The sequence below is a fragment of the Scyliorhinus torazame genome, chromosome 19 (assembly GCF_047496885.1).
Source record: "Scyliorhinus torazame isolate Kashiwa2021f chromosome 19, sScyTor2.1, whole genome shotgun sequence".
NCBI lineage: Eukaryota > Metazoa > Chordata > Chondrichthyes > Carcharhiniformes > Scyliorhinidae > Scyliorhinus > Scyliorhinus torazame.
The window spans coordinates 97,383,946-97,403,873 of NC_092725.1; the positions used below are offsets into that span (position 1 = coordinate 97,383,946).

The following is a 19,928-nucleotide window of genomic DNA, read 5'->3' on the forward strand; positions in this document are numbered from 1 at the left end:
TTGTTGTCTTTTTTCCTGTTGGGAAGTATGATGTTCGAGGGTGAGGGTTGTTTGTTATCCTGTTTTAGCGAAAACCATATTGAATCAATATTGAATCAATAAAGTGATATGTGGTTTGTGCACAAGTCTTACCCCTTTTTTATGTAGTGTAATCCTTGAATCCATGAGAAGGAACACATTTTAGACACATCTTATCCCATTGATCCAGAAGATGAGTGGAGCCACGACGGGGTTAATGGGTGGATGGTATGGTGGTGGGTGGTAGGGTTAGATTAGTCCTCACATGGATTGAGGATAGCCCCCTAGTTAGAGCTAATTATATTGGGTTTTCATTTTGCAATTTGCTTCTCTTTTTGTTGTTGCTTTGAATTTTGAGAATCTGTACCTGTTTCCTTTGAAGGCCTGTGCAGATCATGTATTCTGAAAAGGACTGGGTTCCTTCTGATTCTTTTTTGTGGTTGGCGTTTTTATGGCTATTGGAGTAGGGGGAAATAAATGGTGACACATCTCTGGCTCTGGTCAGTTCATCTGTGTTTGACTTGTTGAAGTGAGAGTCAGTATGATATGTCTGCATTGTCGGAGCCTTTCAGTTTGGGAGTAGGCTTGATGGAGAAATTAGGCGCCCTCCTCCGGATGGTCTTATATATTGCTTTCCTGAATTGTGGTTGAGCCTTCATGGAGAAGCAGTGTTTTTGTCTCTGTTGAGGCAGTGCTGCCCTGTCCCCGAATAGCCTTCTTGCAAAGACATACGGTGCTGGTCGGTGTCTAATGTTCTTGGGTTTACTTGGGTGTTCCTCCCTTGGGGCTGATTTCTTTTCCTGTGGATCAGCAGCGTTCTGTTATAAGCCCTGTTTTGGCCGGTGGGTTGGTGCACTGCCCTGGGTGTGAGGTGCAGAGCCAGCTAGGGTCCTGTACTGGGTGTCTTGAGGGCGTTGACTCCTTTATCTCAGAATGTGCTGGACGAGGCCACGTGCTGTGATTGATATCCTGCTGCCCCTTGTGCTTCTCAAAGGCACTTATTAGGAACATCCTGAGAGGCTGAGTTTCTTGATGTGCATGACACCCTCTGGCACCAAGAGTCAATAAACCATGGAAAGTACCCGAGGGTGTGGGGTTGAGCCGGGACCTGTACTGGGTCGATATCCTGTTGCCCTCCATATGGTTGAGGTGTTCCCTTACATGACCGAGCAGCTTTTTTTCTTCTTCATTTGGGGGTGGGCATGTACCAGGTATGGACTTATGGTTGTATCTTGGACCTCTTTTATCCTGAGAACCTTTGCTCCTGGTAGCTCTCCCTTTTTTATCCTGTCTTGTTTAATGTGTTGGGAAGCACTGACTACACAGACCATAATCCAAATTTCTAGCTGCTGGTCCTCGCTGTATAAATATATGGAATGATGATTGCCCTGCACTGTGCCTGAGGTTGGGATTATGGCATTGCGTAGTTTAAGTAAAATATCCTTCCAGAACTGCGATCCTTGTGATTTTTTTTTTCTATTTTCGTTATGGTGGGGTTTAAGAATCTGTGATCAGCTCCTGCCAGGATACATTTGAGTCTGACATTTGGAGGGAGGGGGGTTGTGTGAATGTGGCTTGAATTCAATAGACTTGTATACATTATGGGGGATTTAGGGATTTGATAGGATAAGTATGAAGGGATTTTGGTGGGGAAATCCAGAACAAGATGGCATAACCTTAAAATTAGAGCCACGTCATTCAGGGGTAAAATTAGGAAGATATTTTTTTTCCAGAAGAGTCATGGAAATTTGGAACATATTTTTCCCCCTCATACCGCCATGGATTTTGAGGGCAGGTGAAATTTGAATTAGGGTTGTCAACCCTACTGGAAAGACCGGGAGTCTACTAGAATTGGCATTAATCTCCAGGTGACCAAATACAGCATTTTAGGAGATGAGAATGTTGTTTTCTCTGTATAAATGTTGTGTCTTTGCAACATTCTCTGTTTGTGGACAGTGCGTCACATGGACGTATCCTCCAACTTAGTTTACAGCTCACTGTACCCTCCCAAGTGGCTGCTGGTCAGAAATCCAAACTTTCTTCATTGAATCTCATTTACCTGCATGCATATGCTTGTGTGTACTGGGGCACTCTAGCTTGCTGCTGACATTCAATTTTCCTTGAAGAAGTCGATGAACGGCTGCCACCTCCGGGCAAACCCCTGAATTGAGCCTCTCAAGGCGAACTTAATCTTTTCCAGCCTGAGAGAGCCTGCCATGTCGCTGACCCACACTCCTGACTTTGGAGTTCCGCCATCCCAGCAAAATCCGACTCCGGGCCACCAGGACATCGGCCTCCCTCCCCCATTGGGCCCCCGAATCTTCCGATACCTCAAATATTGACAATTCTGGACTCGGAATCACCCTCCCTTCCAGGACCTCTGACATGACGTCTGCAAATCCCTGCCAGAATCCCCTCAACTTCAGACACGGCCAAAACATATGTACATGATTCACCGGGCTTCCCCCACAGCGTCTGCACCTATCCTCCACTTCCTCAAAAAACCTACTCATCCAGGCCACAGTCATATGAGCCCTATGGACCACCTTGAACTGGATCAGACTAAGCCTGGCACACACCGAGGATGAATTGACTCTCCTCAAGGCCTTTCCCCATAGTCCGACTTCCAACTCCCCTCCCATCTCTTCCTCCCACTTCCTCTTTACCTCCCCGATTGGGATCCCTTCCATCAATTCCTTGTATATCTCCGAGACCCTCCCCTCCCCAATCCCCGTTTTTGGCATTACCTTATCCTGCAGCCCCCACAGGGGGAGGCAAGGAAAGCTTGGATCCTGCCTCCAGACAAAATCCCATACCTGTAGGTACCGAAACCCGTTCCCACCCGGCAACTCAAACTCTTCCCCTAATGTCTCCAGGCTCGGGAAACCCTCCTGAATGAAGAGATCCCCAAATCTCTCAATCCCTGCCCACTGCCACCTCCGAAAGCCCCCATCCAGCCCCCCCCCCCCCCCCCCCGGTACAAAACGGTGATTGTCACAGATCGGTGACCACACTGAAGCCCCCTCAAATCCCATGTGCTGTCACCATTGCCCCCACACCCTGGGCTGCCGCCACCACTGCGTTTGTGGAGTATCGAGCCGGCGAGAATGGCAGGGGCACCGTTAAAAAGCTCCCAAACTCGTACCCTTACAGGATGCTGCCTCTACTCGCTCCCACACCGACCCCTCCCTCACTACCCAATTCCTGACCATCGATATGTTGGCCGCCCAGTAATAATTAATAAAACTCGGGAGGGCCGAACCCCCCTCCCCGCGACCCCGTTCCAGGAGTGCCTTCCTCACCCTCGGGGTTTTACCAGCCCACACAAAACCCGAGATTACTGCATTAATTTTCCTAAAAAAGGTCTTTGGGACAAAAATCGGGAGACATTGAAAAAAGAACAGCCTCACCGTCTGTACCCTCCCCGCCAGTGTCAGCGGGAGCATGTCCTACCTGCGGAAATCCCTTTTCATCTGATCAACCGCTTTACCCAAATTTAACTTGTGGAGCTGCCCCCAATCTTAGCCACCAGAATCCCCAGATACCTGAAGCTCTTCCCCACCACTTTAAAAGGTAAATTAAATGAAAATGAAAGTCGCTTATTGTCACAAGTAGGCTTCAATGAAGTTACTGTGAAAAGCCCCTAGTCGCCACATTCCGGCGCCTGTTCAGGGAGGCTGGTACGGGAATTGAACCGTGCCGCTGGCCTGCCTTGTTCTGCTTTAAAAGCCAGTGATTTAGCCCAGTGTGCTAAACCAGCCCCTGCTTAACCACTCCCTCACACAATGCCAATATTAATAACATGGAACAAAAAAGAGATTGGAAAAGGACAATGGGTAAAAGTTTCTGTAGTTAAGGTTTATATCTGTTTAGTACAGTGAATAGCCATTGTTTTCTCCCTACTTCTTGTGTCTAGTAAATTCATTCTGTTTGGGGGTCAAACCTGTTTCTCAATCAAGTGGCTAGATGACCTGCCAATTTTGAAGAGTCCTTACCCCCGGTCCAAAACCGTTTGCTGGGTTTTTATGACTTCCACCGACGTCTCCCGGAATATGTCCAGCCTGAGTTGACAACCCTAATTTTCATAACTGAAAATGTCCAAAATTGCCCTTCGTGTTGGGTGGGGTTACTGGGTTGTGGGGATAGGGTGGAGGTGTTGACCTTGGGTAGGGTGCTCTTTCCAAGAGCCGGTGCAGACTCGATGGGCTGAATGGCCTCCTTCTGCACTGTAAATTCTATGTAAATAGACTCTATGTAAATAGTATTTGTCCTTTCTAGTCAATTCTTTTTTTCTCTCTATCAATTTATTGATGTGTTCTAAGTACTATCTGTCCTCAAGCTTGCTACCCTTTTTGGCAGCATTATAAGCCTCTCCTTTGATCTAATATTATTTATAATTCTTCTGTTAGCTATGGTTGGACTACTTTACAGGGTTTTTGTGCCTTAGATGAATGTACTCTTTTTTTGCAATTATTTATTCTTTAAATTCAAGCCATTGCTTGTGAACTGTCATATATTTTGATCTAGTTTCCCAATCTATCCTACCCAACTTCCCCCTCACATCTACAGAGTTTGCTTTATATATTTTAAGTTCATAGTTTCAGGTTTAATTACATCACTCAAATGCAATATTGAATTATATCATATTATGGTTACTCTTTCCTAGAGGCCCCTTTACAACAAGGTTATTAATTAATACACTTTCATTGCACTATTAGGCGAAAAAGCCTATTTCCTAGTTGGTCACAAGAGGTCTGCAACACAAAAGTATTTTAGACCCATCGCATCTGTGCTGGTCAAATACAACCACCTAACTATTCTAATCCCATTTCCAGCACTTCACCCATAGCAAGTGCACATCTAAATACTTCTTGGTCCCTCGATCTAGGAAACTATTTTGTAAATATTCCATAAACTCATCCTCTACCTATTACTGTGAATTTGGTATTCCCAGTCTATTTGACGGTTGAAATCGCCCATGATTACTCTATTACCCTAATTACTTGTGCTCTAACTTCCTGATTTATGACTGGCCTAATCCTTTGGTTTAATGGTGCTTAGAACTTTTAAATGTAGCTCAATGTTAATTATTACCAAATTACTTGTTGCAGCGCGAACCTTAAGAATTTGACATCTGAAGGTGATCTATATGTGCCCAGCTCGAGGTGTGGAAATAAATTATCTTAAAATGTTTTGTCCTGGGTGGTTTCATCAGTTTAAAATTGTACTTTTTAAATTGAGCATTCCTGCAATTTCTAGCCGGAACTTTTGATTGGCGCGACTTATTTTTTGTAAAAGCCCTTTTTAAACTCTCCTTGGTCATTGTGACATAGCTGTTTGTGCCTTTCACATTTCACAGCGATAAAATGTCCCGCAGTGCCTGTTTTCAGATACAAGTACTGAACTGGTAACCTTGTGACCTCCCAATTAAGTATGCAAAGCAGTTACATTACCATTTTATGGCACATAATTGCCTCCCACAAACACAATCTAGGAATGAAACAGTAAATGCAAACTGTGCAGCAAAGTAGCCCTTAACCCATTCTCTCCATTTGCAGCTTCGAAAGCCTCTATGCTAATTGTTTTATAATAGCTGCTCAAGAGTATTTTAATCTTTCTGTATTAATTAGTACGCACTCTTTTATGCTGCTTTATTTAGTGGGAAAATATAGCCGAGTCTGAGGAAAGTCCTGTGCATAAAATCTGAAATGGTTTACATAGAAGCAACAAAATACAGAGATCAAAATGGCCTGTGATTCTTGTAGCTTTACCTCCATTTAGTGAGATTTTTGGAGTTTTTGATAAGATCACAAGCTGTGACTTGGATCATTCCCGAGTATTTAATAAAAGATTTAATTTCCTGACTGTCCACTGAAAATCATATTGCTTTTTTAAAACGTTGTTACAGGATTGGTTACTTTTCATACAAGTGGTGCATCTGAACTCAAAGGCAATAAAATAGACTTGTGCAATTAAATTGGGGGAAATGTTATTAAAACCCTTGGATATGGGTTAGTCCTGTCAGCACTTTCACTGGATCACAATAGGTTAATTATTTACTTTAGTCACCAGTCTCTTCATCTAATGAAACCCACAGCTGTGTTGGATCTGTGCTTGGATGTGTAGATCCCATTGTTATGCAGCTCACCAAAGGCTACACGCTGCCTCTGATGGAGCAGCCTCGCTTCTTTCTGTTTTCCTGCCTTTCTGTGTCAATTTCATGCATCTTTTATCATTCCCTTTCACACAAAACAAACAACACACACTGGGCTCTCTGTAGCTTAGCAGTCGACATTTTCCACAGTCTGCTGCTATTCACAGTTGTGCTTATTTCACCATACAAGAAGGTTGCGTGAAGTTTTCCCAAAGCTGCATATTCACCTGTTAGACCTGAAGTCTGGGTTGGTGATCTGGAGGGTCGTTTTTTTAACCCTTTTTAGCTGGTGTTCATCATGTGGCCTCGCCGACACCCCCCACCCCACACTCCCATCCATGAGAGTTTATAATCATGTGAGTGGGCCCAGACCGTCCCTATCTGCTGCAGGTATTACCTGCAATTCATTTACCGCTCTCCTGCATTCTCTAGTAAAATCCTTCGCTCAACCTGGCTGAGAATTCCTGACACCCATCATCACTACGTTTAAATGACTGTACTTGTAGCCCCGTCAACGATGTATTTGCTCAGATGAAAGGCAGCTCCTTGTAGAATGGAAAACCTCCATTCTCAATCCTGCCTCTTCATGCTCTCTAAGATTAATTCTCAGGTTGCAGAGGCTGGTACTTATTGGTCATTGCTGATTTGTTCTGCTGCATATCCGTGACTTATTAGGCGTTAGTGACAATGGCATGGGACTGGAGTCGGGCATCATTTTTACTGTTACTGGCTCTTAATTTCCAGAATATTTTAACCCATGAATTCAATAACTCAAACTGCCATGAACTTCCATTTTCTGGATTTCGTTGCAGCCCCTAAACCAGTAACAGAACCATAAAATTAACCTATTTTGATCCAGTGATGTGCTGACCGAGCTAACCATATCCAAAGGATTTTAATTGTTGCCGATTATTGGTGTATCGCACCCTTCAAAACCTAATATTCTGCAAACATCAATAACACTCCACACTCAAGCAAAAATGTCTAAGTGAGAAATGTGGTTTGGAAGCGTATTTATGATTCCCTAGTCTTTGTGGAATACTGATGATTGGATAATACATTTATGAGTAATTGGAATAGATACTGCGAGTAAATCTCCCTCTCGTTCCCTAGGTGTCTGCGGTTTGATTGTGCCTCAAGAAGACATGCCATTCTGTGACAGTGGAATTTGTCCAGATATCATCATGAACCCTCATGGTTACCCCTCCCGAATGACGGTGAGTCTCGATTGTCCTATTTTGTGTAGCAGTGGTTTACTACAGATGCATTGGAATGCTGGTAAGCTGATGACATCCCTCGAGTGAATGGAACGGAGGCCAGAGTTTTTTTTCCACTTGACTGGAAGAAAATAAACTTCCGAAGGCTGGGACACGAAGGGGCCTGTTGCTGCTAGTTCAGCATCCATTCTGCTGAATGCCACTTTATACCAACACATAAGCTTGTAATTTATGTCTGGACTGGGGTTCAGCTAGCCCTGGAGTGAGACTGCCTGGGGCCTGTATTATTGCAGCACTCCAATTCAACGTTGTAAATTCAATTTAGTGTCAAACCTGGTTTACAAAGCCCTCGGGGAGGGGGGGGCAGTTAAAATTCTTGGACGCTTTTTAAACCTCCTTGACCTCAATCTTGTCATTTAGCAAATAACAGTTCTTACTTTCCGTAGTCTAAATGTTTAATTTGGGTAGAGAACTGTGTATCCAGGCAGATAGAAGTTCACTCCTAAACAGGAGAACTAGAGGTTCCAGCCAGTCAAAAAAGAAAAAGTGAAAAAAGGGATACTGCCTCGTTGTAACCCAACCACCAGCTGAGACCAATAGCTCGGTGGGTAGAGTCGCACACAAAAGACTTACAACTCCTTGTGTTTCATTTTTAATGTGAGCTCCAGGAACCACACCAAGGTGCTTAGTTAGCATTTAATTCAAAATTATCAATGCAAGGTTTTTCACACATTGTTCTGTAATTCTGCAACAAAAGCAAAATACTGCAGATGCTGGAGATTTGAAATAAAGACAAAGTGCTGGAAACAGACCTAGCAGCATCTGTGGAGAGAGAAAGAGTTAACATTTCAAGTCGAATATGACTTCTGCGAAGCTGGAATACCAAAGAGGATTCTTGTTGGACTCAAAACATTAACTCTGTTACTCTGCCCACAAATGCTGCCAGACCTTCTGAATTCCAGCATTTTCTATTTTTATTTATGGAATTCTGGAACTTTCTTTCCAAGAAGGTTGCTGATATTGGGAGCCAATTGGGACTTTCAAGACTGAGATTGATGGATTTATGTTAAGTAAGGGTATTGAAGGGATATGTAGCTTAAGGAGTTTATATAGAGTTTGAGATACAGTTCAACAACTGAGTATGCTTAAGGGTCTGAAAATTATCCTCCTGTTCCTAGTGTTCCAAAGCATCTTGGGTGAACTGCACTGCCAAGTTTGTGCTGTCAAACACTGAATTATCACCAACAATGTCACCCGCAATTTAATCTAAAAATTGTTACACACGCGCAGCCCTTGCTTATGGCCTTTCCCTGTCTGGTTGACGCTCTGTAACCACAAAGGAAAAATAAATATTTATATTAGGTGCTTCCATCACATCGAGGATGTTTCAGGCCAATCCACATCCCAACAACCTGTTCTGAAAACTCTGCTCACATTTTGGCAGCTGTGATAAATTCCACCACAGCATATTAAATGTTCAACAAGTTCTAAATTAAACAACCCACAACATTCTTTTAAAAAATGGTCAATTCACCCCAACTCCCAATATCCTTTTTTTTTAAAAAATGAAGCAGGCACATCTGGATCCATAACTTCACCAAAAATTAATCAGTAGTTCTTGAGCCGTATCTTTCTGTGTACTAGGTTTTGTTGAAATCCGTCCCAATATATGGTTTACAAACAAACCACCATAAATTACCGCCGCCTACCTTCAGTGGCATAGGTTAATATGATCTGAGTAAAATAAAAAGGTGTTAAAATTGTTGGTAATGGTTTAATTATTTTTAAAGGAATTTGGGGACATTTTTAATAATTTTTTTGAATGATGTAGGTGGCACTGGCAAGGGCAATGTTTATTGCCTATCCATTAAGAGACGAAAGGAGAGACAGAACCTTTTGTAATCATCTTCCTGAAATCTCATCATCTAGTATGACATCAAAAAGAAATTGGGAAAGGCTTGGTGGGAAAAAAAGATTTAACTGATGTCTAATGTTAATGTTTGTGTATGTGTCACCGTCAGTAGGTGGGGAAGGGACAATTACTCAAGAAACGCAAAATAAATCCCATGCCTATTGCTAGGGACACTACTTTTAGACCGGAAAGAATTGGCAAGGGTCAAAGAAAGTGAGTGCCAAAAGATAGGAGCTTTATGGCTGAATTTGGGGTGGATGGAGTGGAGATGGAGGAATTTGATGAAGTGGGCAGGGGAATAGGCAAGGGAGTAATCTGGAGTTGCATGGGAACATTCTGGAGCAGCCAAGGTCAGGTTGAATAGTGCAAAGGCGGTATGTGAAAAGAAATTTGAGGATCGGGGGAAGAGGTTATTGATTCTGAATGGTGGCTTTCCGGGATTTGTTGGTGTGCTACTTGCTGTGTGCTCTTTGTCTTCACAGGTTGGTAAATTGATCGAGCTGCTGGCAGGGAAGGCTGGCACCCTGGATGGCAGGTTCCACTATGGCACTGCCTTTGGTGGCAGCAAAGTCAAGGATGTTTGTGAGGACCTGATACATTACGGTTACAACTATCAGGGCAAGGACTATGTCACCTCTGGAATCACTGGGTATATCTAATTCTTGAACTTAATTCTGATGCACTTGAGTGGCAGGAAGCAGTAGGTGATGGTCTAGGGCAGTTTTTCTGACTGGAAGCCCATGTCCGGTGGGATCCCGCAGGGAGCACTGTTGGGGCCCTTGCTGTTTGTGGTTTATGTAAATCATTTAGACTTGAATGTAGGAGGATTGATCAGTAAGTCATGGATGATATGAAAATTGATGGGGTGGTTATATGAGGATAGCCTTAGATTACAAGAGGAGATAGGCAGGCTTGTCAAATGGACTGATCGGTGGCAAATGCAATTCAAACCGGAATTGTTGGGATTTAGAGGTGCTGCTTGGGAGAGTGGTGGAGGCGAATTTCATAGGAGGATTCAAAAGAGTTGAATATATATTTGAAAGTGATGAATTTAGAGGGCTATGGAGATAGGTCGGGGAATGGGACTAGGTCGGTACCTTTTCGGGAGCCGGTGCAGACACAATGAACTGAATGGCCTCCTTCTTCTATGCTATATGATTCTATAAGTGTGAGATGATGCACTTCGGCAGGACAAACAAGACAAAGGAATACATGATAAAAGGCAGGACCCTGGGAAGCACCAAAAATCAAAGGCACCTTGGTGTGCATGTACATTGGTCCCTTAAGGTAGCTGGGCAGGTAGATACAGTGGTTAAAGATGACATATGGTATACTTGCCTTTACTAGCCGAGGCAGAGAATTTAAGAGCAGGGAGGTTATGCTGTAGAAACTGTTAGTTAGGCCACAGTTAGAGTATTGTGTTCAGTTCTGGAATCCACTTTATAGGAGGGACGTGATAGTTCTGGAAAGGGTGCAGAGGGAATTTACCAGGATGTTGCCTTGGCTGGAGAGTTTTAGCTCTGACGAGAGATTGGATAGACTGCGGTTGTTTTCCTTGGAGCAGAGGAGACTGAGTGGGGACATGATTGAGATGTATAAAATTTTGAGGGGCATAGATAGAGTGGACCGGATGAAACATTTCCCCTTGGTGGAAGGATCAATGACAGGGAGCATAGATTTATGGTGAGGGGATTGAGGAAAGCCTTTTTCACCCAGACATTGATGGGTGTCTGGAACTCCCTGAAAGGGTGGTGGTGGCAGAGGCGCTTAACGTTTAAGAAGTATTTAGATGTGCACTTGCAATGCCAAGGCATACAAGGCTATGGGCCAAGTGCTGGAAAATGGGATTAAAATGTTTTTGACTGGCACAGATGTGATGGGCTGGAGAGCCTTTTCTATGCTGTAGTGTCGACCTCTATGATTCTGTCAAAGTATAAGGCCTTTTTTTCAAAAAGTGAAGACAAAAGTATGGAATACAAATTTGATGAACTTTCTAAAGACTTAAAGATCTCTAAACAAACTGCAGTAAAAGTGATTGTTCAATATTTTATGGTTACATCTGATAGAAAATCTAATGGATAAGATCTGGTTAGTTAAAACAAACTAAAATCCTTGAAGTGTCTCCTTAAATGCAAAGTTGTTGGGATTCCTAGACTGAATACATTACAAATGGAATGCAAACATTTTTATTCATTCATTCTGTGGACATGGATGCCATTGATAAAATGGAACTTAAGAGTTGTCCTTGAGAAAGCTGTGGTTGGGGGCGGCATGGTGGTGCAGTCATTAGCACTGCTGCCTCATGGCACTGAGGACCCGGGTTCGATCCCGGCCTCGGGTCACTATCCTTGTGGAGTTTGCGTGGGTTTCACCCCCACAACCTAAAAAGATGTTCCAGTTCGATGGATTGGCTGTGCTAAATTGCCCTTAATTGGAAAAAATGAATTGGGTACTCTAAATGTATTTTAAAAAATGAAAGCTGTGGTTGGCTGCCATCTTGTTCCACGAGTCCGTGTGACAACGTTACTCACACAAGTTTTGTTAGGAAGAGAGTTCCAGGACATTGAGCCAGAGGCAATGAACCAACCATACAAATCTGTGTTATAGAAAATAGAAGCAGGGGGAGGCCATTCAGCTCTTCGTGCCTGACCTGCCATTCATTAAGATCATTGCGGATCGTCAAGTTCAATACCCTGATCCCCGCCCCCCCCCCCAAATATTATCCCTTTAGCCCCAAAAGCTATATCTAATTCTGTGCCCACCCTGATCCCACAGCTCTACCCTGGCATTTTGTGTACCCACATGCACTACGTGTGGCTGTGCCCTCAGCCCTAAACTCTAGAATATGCTCCTGAAACCTCTCTATCTCTGCAATGGGAGTTTAGTTATCTTTAAGGAAAGGTTGGACAGGCCTGGCCTTTACCCATTGGAGGTTAGACAAATGAGAGGTGATCTTATTGAAACATATAAGATCCTCTGGGGATTTGACAGGGTGGATGCTGAAAGGATGTTTCCCCTTGTGGGAGATACGAGAGTTACGGGACACAGTTTAAAAATAAGGCATCTCCCATTTAAGAATGAGATGGGAAGACATTTTTTGAGGGTTGTGAATGTTGGAACTCAATTCCTCAGAGATTGGTGGAGGCAAAGTCATTGAATGTTTTTACGGCAGAGGTAGATAGATTCTTGACTAACAAGGGAGTCAAAGGTTATCGGGGGCAGGCAGGAAAGAGGTGTTTTGGCCACAATCTGATGAGCCATGGTCTTATTGAATGGTGGAGCAGGCTTGGGAGGGCCAAAAGGCCTACTCCTAATTTGCACGTTTGTTCTTCGTATGGCTTATCCTCATTTTTAAAAAAACTTTAATATATATTGCCTTCGCGCACTGCTTCCCGCTCGTGCGCTTGCTCTGCTGCACTATATTCCGGTGTGCTCAGTCACCAACTCTCCCTCTCCCTCTCTCTCCCAGTGAACCATTGGAGGCATACATCTACTTTGGTCCTGTGTACTATCAGAAGCTGAAGCATATGGTCCTGGATAAAATGCATGCTCGAGCACGAGGTCCCCGGGCTGTCCTAACCAGGTGAGCTCTTGCCAGGTTAAATTAATATTGTCTCCTTATGTTGATTATTAAGCCTGTGGAGACCTGCAGTCACAATTATTGGCCAGCTGGTTGGAACTGTTCCATTGTGTATTGAAATAAGTATGCATCCTGAAGTTAACATCATTGGATTTTAACTTGATGTGTGTTGAAATCTGTGCACAGCGTTGGTTAGTGTGAACTGGATGGTGTACCCTCTCTGCATATTGAGTCCCTCATACTTCCATTTAAAAATGTTCTGAAAACGAAGTCACAAGGACCGAGTAAGAGATTAGAATTAAATATCACTAGATATTTGACCACTTTATTAAATGATGGCAGATCTGTCCCACAAATCTATTTACCTGATTTTGCTCCATATTCCTTGATCTGCATCCCAGGTTACTGAAGGAGGTGGCTCTAAAAATAGTGAATGCATTGGTAGTCATTTTCCAGAATTCTATAGACTGCGGAACTGTTCCTGCTGGAGGTCGAGAGAAAGCAGGGAATTGTAGACCTGTAAGCCTGACATCAGTAGTGGGGGAAATTCTAGATAGTCCCGCATAAAAGATAAGCGTGTAAAATTAAAGCGCATGGGATTGGGGTACTGTATTTTGATGGATAGAAAACTGGTTGACAGCCAGGAAACAAAGAGCAGGAATTAATGGCTCTTTTTCAAATTGGCAGGTAGTGACTAGTGGGGTACCGCAGGGATTGGTGCTAGGACCCCAGCTGTTCACGATATATATCAACGATTTAGATGAGGGAACAAAATGTCATCTCTCCAGATTTGCAGATGACACCAAGTTGGGTAGGAGGGTGAGCTGTGAGGAGGATGCAGAGATCCTTCAGTGTGATTTGGACAAGTTGAGTGAGTGGGCAAATGAATGGCAGATGCAATATAATTTGGATAAATGTGAGGTTATCCACTTTGGCAGCAAAAACGGGAAGGCAGACTATTATCTGAATGGCCATAAATTAGGAGAGGGGAATGTGCAGCGAGACCTGGGTGTCATCGTACACCAGTCACTGAATTAAGCATGCAGGTATGGCAGGCAGTAAAGAGGGCAAATGGTATGCTGGCCTTTATTGCAAGAGAATTCGAGTACTGGTGTTTGGAGAGAATTCCTTGGAGCAGTATGAAGGATATTGAATGATGCAAGATCCCCATAGTATCAATGCCGGAGATGGTATTTTGTATACAACTTGGCAGCTTGCAGGCTGTTTTTAATTTTGATATGGTGATAATTGTTGAAAAAATACCCTCCAGGCAACCAACAGAAGGGCGATCTCGCGATGGAGGTTTGCGTCTTGGTGAGATGGAACGAGATTGCCTGATTGGCTACGGTGCCAGCATGATGCTGCTGGAAAGGTTGATGATCTCAAGCGATGCCTTTGAGGTAGATGTCTGCGGACAGTGTGGCCTCCTGGGATACTCTGGCTGGTAAGTACAGCTGCTTGAGTCACTTGTTGTGAGAGCTACCCTGCGTGCGTTAACTGCCATTACCCCATCAGCTGCGGCAGAGTGGGTAGCATTTCACTTCTTGAGTTAGAAAGTAGAGTTAAAATCCCTCACCAGGCACTTGAGTGCAGAATGGCTCCAGTTCGACACACTATGCAATGCTGCACTGTCAGAGGGGCAGTGCTGAGGGAGCGCTGAACTGTCAGGGGGGCAGTGCTGAGGGAGCGCTGAACTGTTGGGGGGCAATGCTGAGGGAGTGCTGAACTGTTGGGGGGGAGCGCTGAACTGTTGGGGGACAGTGCTGAGGGAGCGCTGAACTGTTGGGGGGGAGCGCTGAACTGTTGGGGGGAGTGCTGAGGGAGCGCTGAACTGTTGGGGAGGGAGCGCTGAACTGTTGGGGGCAGTGCTGAGGGAGCGCTGAACTGTTGGGGGGGGGGGAGCGCTGAACTGTTGGGGGCAGTGCTGAGGGAGCGCTGAACTGTTGCGGGGGAGCGCTGAACTGTTGGGGGACAGTGCTGAGAGCGCTGAACTGTTGGGGGGGAGCGCTGAACTGTTGGGGGCAGTGCTGAGGGAGCGCTGAACTGTTGGGGGCAGTGCTGAGAGAGCGCTGAACTGTTGGGGGGCAGTGCTGAGGGAGCGCTGAACTGTTGGGGGCAGTGCTGAGGGAGCGCTGAACTGTTGGGGGCAGTGCTGAGAGAGCGCTGAACTGTTGGGGGGGAGCGCTGAACTGTTGGGGGCAGTGCTGAGGGAGTGCTGAACTGTTGGGGGGGAGCGCTGAACTGTTGGGGGACAGTGCTGAGGGAGCGTTGAACTGTTGGGGGGGAGCGCTGAACTGTTGGGGGCAGTGCTGAGGGAGCGCTGAACTGTTGGGGGCAGTGCTGAACTGTTGGGGGGCAGTGCTGAGGGAGCGCTGAACTGTTGGGGGCAGTGCTGAGGGAGCGCTGAACTGTTGGGGGGGGCAATGCTGAGAGAGCGCTGAACTGTTGGGGGGGCAATGCTGAGAGAGCGCTGAACTGTTGGAGGGCAATGCTGAGGGAGCGCTGCACAGTCGGGGCAGTGCTGAGGGAGTGCTGCACTGTCGGGAGCAGTGCTGAATGAGCACTGCACTATCGGGAAGGGCAGCGGGAGAGTACGGTGAAGGTGTGCTGCACTGTCATGAGTGGCGGGACTGCTGAGTGAGCACTACACTGTCGGGAGGGAAAGCGCTGCGGGGGGGAGCCCTGCATTGTCGGGGGTTCAGTGCTGAGGTTGTGCTGCACTGTAACGGGTGAGGTGATGTGCTGATGGAGTGCCGCACTGTCGGGGGTCAATGCTGAGGGAGCCCTGCACTGTCTGGGTAGGCAGTGCTGAGGGAGCACTGCACTGTCAGGGGGACAGTGCTGAGGGTGTGCTGCACTGTCAGAAGTGGGGGGGGGGGGGGGGGATGTGCTGAGGGAGTGCTGCACTGTCGGTGGGTGAGGCAGTGATGAGTGAGCGCTGCACTGTCGGGGTGGGGCAGTGCTGAGTGAGCGCTGCACTGTCGGGGTGGGGCAGTGCTGAGGGAGCGCTGCACTGTCGGGGTGGGGCAGTGCTGAGGGAGTGCTGCACTGTCAGGGGGTGGGAGAGTGCTGAGGGAGTGCTGCACTGTCAGGGAGTGAGGCAGTGATTAGGGAGTGCTGCACTATCGGGTGTATGGGGAACAATGCTGAGGGGGTGCTGCATTGTGGTGGGTGGCTGACGGTGTTGACGGAGCACTGCGTTGGCAGAAGGACAGTGCCGAGGGAGTGCCGCAATGTCAGAGGGACCTTGCTGCATTGTGGAAGTTGGCGTCTTTTAGATGAGCTGATAATTCATTGCCTCATCTTCCCTTTTGGATATAAAAGATCCCACGACACTACTTCAAAGAAGATTGGGGAAATTCTGCCCAGTATCCTACACCCAATGTTTATGTCTGATTCAATATCATTGAAACAGATCGACTGGTTGTTATCAAATTGATATTTGTGGGATCTTGCTGTGCGTGCATTAGCTGTCATGTTTCCTTCAGCAAAAGCACTTCATTGGTTGTGAAATGCTTTGGTAGGTCTTGAAAGTGTAAAAGCCACAATAAAAATGCAAGTCTTTCTTTCATTGAGTCAGGGAGTCCAAGTGAACCAATCTTCCCACAAATTTACAGAATAATTGATTTTAGGTCCATCACTTTGACAGGATGGGAATTGAACCTGATCTCTGATTTCTCAACTAGTGCCATGACCAATACAGTATCGTGACCTCTGACCTGTGGCAACTTGCTAATGCTTTGGAAATGTGATTTGTGTTCAATGTTGTAACCAGGTTAAAACTGCGTTTGATGTTTAGCAGGTGTGCAGAGATTTGAGATTTTTGTTTCACTTGGCTGTGTTGCACGGTTTATCTGTAGCATCCATGGAACTATATACACTGTGAACCCTCAGTGAATGTATTTTAATATTGGTTCAGTTCTCTGCTGGTGAATTAGAGCCATCGGCTGTCGTTGGTACAGGCTTGCACTTTTCAAACCTAGTGGGGTCTGCCCCCCATGCGATACCTCAATTTAAAAGATTTGTTCCCCTCTGCATTCCTGGGAGGTGATTGATTTTTCTTTTTAAAAGCGTTTGTGAAAGTAGTTAGATAATTTTACTCTGTCCGGTTGAAAGCAGATAGTGTAAGCATGTTTTATCTTTCTAGGTGTCATTACTGCAAGTCCTCGTGTCACGTCTCCTCGCTTCGGATCCCATATGCCTGTAAACTGCTGTTTCAGGAGCTGCAGTCCATGAACATTGTGCCCAGATTGAAGCTGGCCAGGTATAACGAGTAACCTGTTCTGGAAAGTAAGGACTATGTTTAAGCCGAAATGGCACCGATTCTCGAGGTACAGAGACAGTCTCCAGAGTCCCACCAGGCTGGAGCGGGGAGATCTAAACCTCCGATATGTCTGTTTTAAACTCGGGCCGACACGAGGAGCAAGAATCACTTGCTTGTGATTGATGGGCTGATACAATACAGCAACACTGACTGTAGCTGCCTTCATAAAGGTCTGGCTAGCTCTCTTGAACTGAAGGAGCAGAGTTAATACAAGGCCTTGTGCTTGGTCACCAAAATTAGTTTTGCTATCAAACAAGAAAAGAAAACCAGTCCACATCATTCAGTTATATGCTTCACAGCTGGGAGCAGCTGAATGGCCAAGGCAGGCTCGAAGAAGAAATGGGTTATTTAATTTAATTTTTAGAAGGTGACTGTATCTTGCTTTATTCTGTGTGCTATGAATCCTTCAATTAAAAAAAATTATTTTAATAAGAAAGGTCTGAGTTAATTTGCCTCTGCAGTAATGCTGCATCTATGCACCTCCCGTCAGTACCATAAAAATAGAAGCTGAATGAGGCCATTCAGTCCCTCCTGAGCCATTCAACAGGATCATGGCCAATCTTCTACCTTTATTCAGTCATTCTGCACCATCCTCATATCCCTTAGTGCCGACAAATCTATCAACCTTTGTTTCGAGTATACTCAGCGCATTCACAGCTCCCTGAAGTAGAGAAACTTAGTGTTTCCGTGCTGACAGCCAGCGAGATCTTTGCAACCAATGGGTGTGGGAGGTGATGGCGCAGTGGTATTTTCACTGGTCTAATGATCCAGAGACCCAGGATAATACCTGGGGATCCAGGTTCGAATCCCACCATGGCAATCCAATAAAAAGAAAATCTGGAATTATAACCATGAAACCATTGCCAATTGTAATAAAGACCCATCTGGCTCAGTAATGTCCTTTACGGAAGGAAATCTGGCCGCATGACTAAGCATCTCTTCACAGGTGCTGATTATGGAAGCCTTGAGGGCAGACCAGGCAGTGTCAACGCTGTCTCTGGGTCTGCAGGAGTCGTCAGGTTGGCAGTGAGCCTCTGGCTGAGTGCCTCATCATTGAATTTGCTGCGACATTGGTTCTGTTGCCATCACTGCTTTGAGGCTACATTTGGTTCTGTTGCCATCACTGCTTTGAGGCTACATTGAGGTTGATCCCAGAACGGATTCGGCAGTGACCCAATTGTGATTGATGAGAGAGTTAGTGATGCGTAGAAACTCAGGGCAAGGTTTAAATACTTAATGAGCACTTTATATCAGTGTTTACTAAGAAAGAGAAAGCCAACAAAATATTGATAGAAGCAGCGAAGATCGAGTTAATAGAGGGACTGAAAATTGAGAGGTAGGTGGCACTCGAAAGGTTAATTGCATAGAGTAGATACATTGCCTGGTCCAGATGACTGCCATCCCATGTTGGAAATGGAAGTGAGGGTGGAGATGATGGATGGGCTTGCCATCATCTTCCCTGTATATCCAGGAAGTTCCAGAGGATTGGGGAATGGCAAATGTGAAGCTCCTATTATAATAATAGTAATCGCTTATTGTCACAAGTAGGCTTCAATGAAGTTACTGTGAAACCTAGTCGCCACATTCCAGCGCCTGTTCGGGGAGGCCGGTACGGGAATTGAACCCGCGCTGCTGGCGTTGTTCTGCATTACAAGCCAGCTATTTAGCCCACTGTGCTAAACCAGCCCCAGAGGTTAAAACTTATTAATAATAATAATAATAAGAAGAAGAAAATAGTTATAATATAGAAAAGATATAAGGGCAGTTCTATGACCAGTTAATTTATTAAAAGCAGGTAAGGTTTTAGAAATAATAATCAAAGAAAAAATCAACATGTGCATGTGCTGGAAGAGGTTTGAGTTAATTAAGGAGAGCCAGCACACATTTGTAAAGGGGCAGATCGTGTTTCTGTAATTTTCTTCACTTGCTAACGGGTATGATTGTCCACCTAAGAAACTCCGCTCACTGGTCATGGGTTCTGTGGGTCCTCACGTGGCTGATGAACCTGATCCTCGAGCAGCATCTTCGACCGCACACTTGTCAGGTGCTTCCGGGACGTGGGATTGGTCCTTGGACTCGAGAACGCTGGCATTTCTTTCCCGGGCTCCTTTTCCAGACCTCCCTTTACTGTTGGATGTCCTCAAAGAACAGAGGACTGAGGAGCAGGGGCAGGCCATTTGGTCCTTCGAGGCTACTCCACCATTGGATTAAAATCATGGCTGTTTTTGTTGTGGTCTCAATCACACTTTCCTGTCTGCCAACCATAATCCTTAACTCCCTTGTCAATCAAAAATCTACCCAACTCAACCATGAATTAATTCAGACCCCAGACTCCACTGCTCTCTGGAGAGGCTGACAGCTCCCCAAGAGAAAACAAATTGTGGTACAGTTAGCACTGCTGCTCCACAGTGCCGGGGATCCTGGTTTAATTCCGGCCTTGGGTGACTGTGTGTGGAGTCTGCACATTCTCCCCGTGTCTGCGTGGGTTTCCACTGGGTGCTCCGGTTTCCTCCCACAGTTTTAAGATGTGCAGGTTAGGTGGATTGGCCACGCTAATTGCCCCTTAGTGTCCAAAGTTTAGGTGGGATTACGGGGATAGGGTGACGGAGTGCGAATGGGTAGGGTCCCCTTTCAGAGGGTGGCTGCTGCCGAATGGCCTCCTTCTGCATTGCAGGCATTCTTTGGTCCCTTATCCCTGCCATAAAAGGGAGATCTCTTAAGCT

At 45.4% G+C, this 19,928-nt stretch overlaps 1 protein-coding gene across 1 annotated transcript in view; it reads left to right on the top strand.

The window, feature by feature from the left end:
- The window catches only part of polr3b (polymerase (RNA) III (DNA directed) polypeptide B), a 106,000-nt gene extending 88,359 nt beyond the window's left edge, over positions 1 to 17,641 (top strand). The window contains exons 24-28 of the mRNA XM_072484878.1: positions 7,286 to 7,389; positions 9,784 to 9,950; positions 12,771 to 12,884; positions 14,152 to 14,325; positions 17,029 to 17,641. Of these exons, the coding sequence (XP_072340979.1) occupies positions 7,286 to 7,389; positions 9,784 to 9,950; positions 12,771 to 12,884; positions 14,152 to 14,325; positions 17,029 to 17,158 (689 nt within the window). The 3' untranslated portion in view covers positions 17,159 to 17,641. The remainder of the gene's footprint in view (positions 1 to 7,285; positions 7,390 to 9,783; positions 9,951 to 12,770; positions 12,885 to 14,151; positions 14,326 to 17,028) is intronic.
- The last annotated feature ends 2,287 nt before the right edge of the window (positions 17,642 to 19,928 follow it).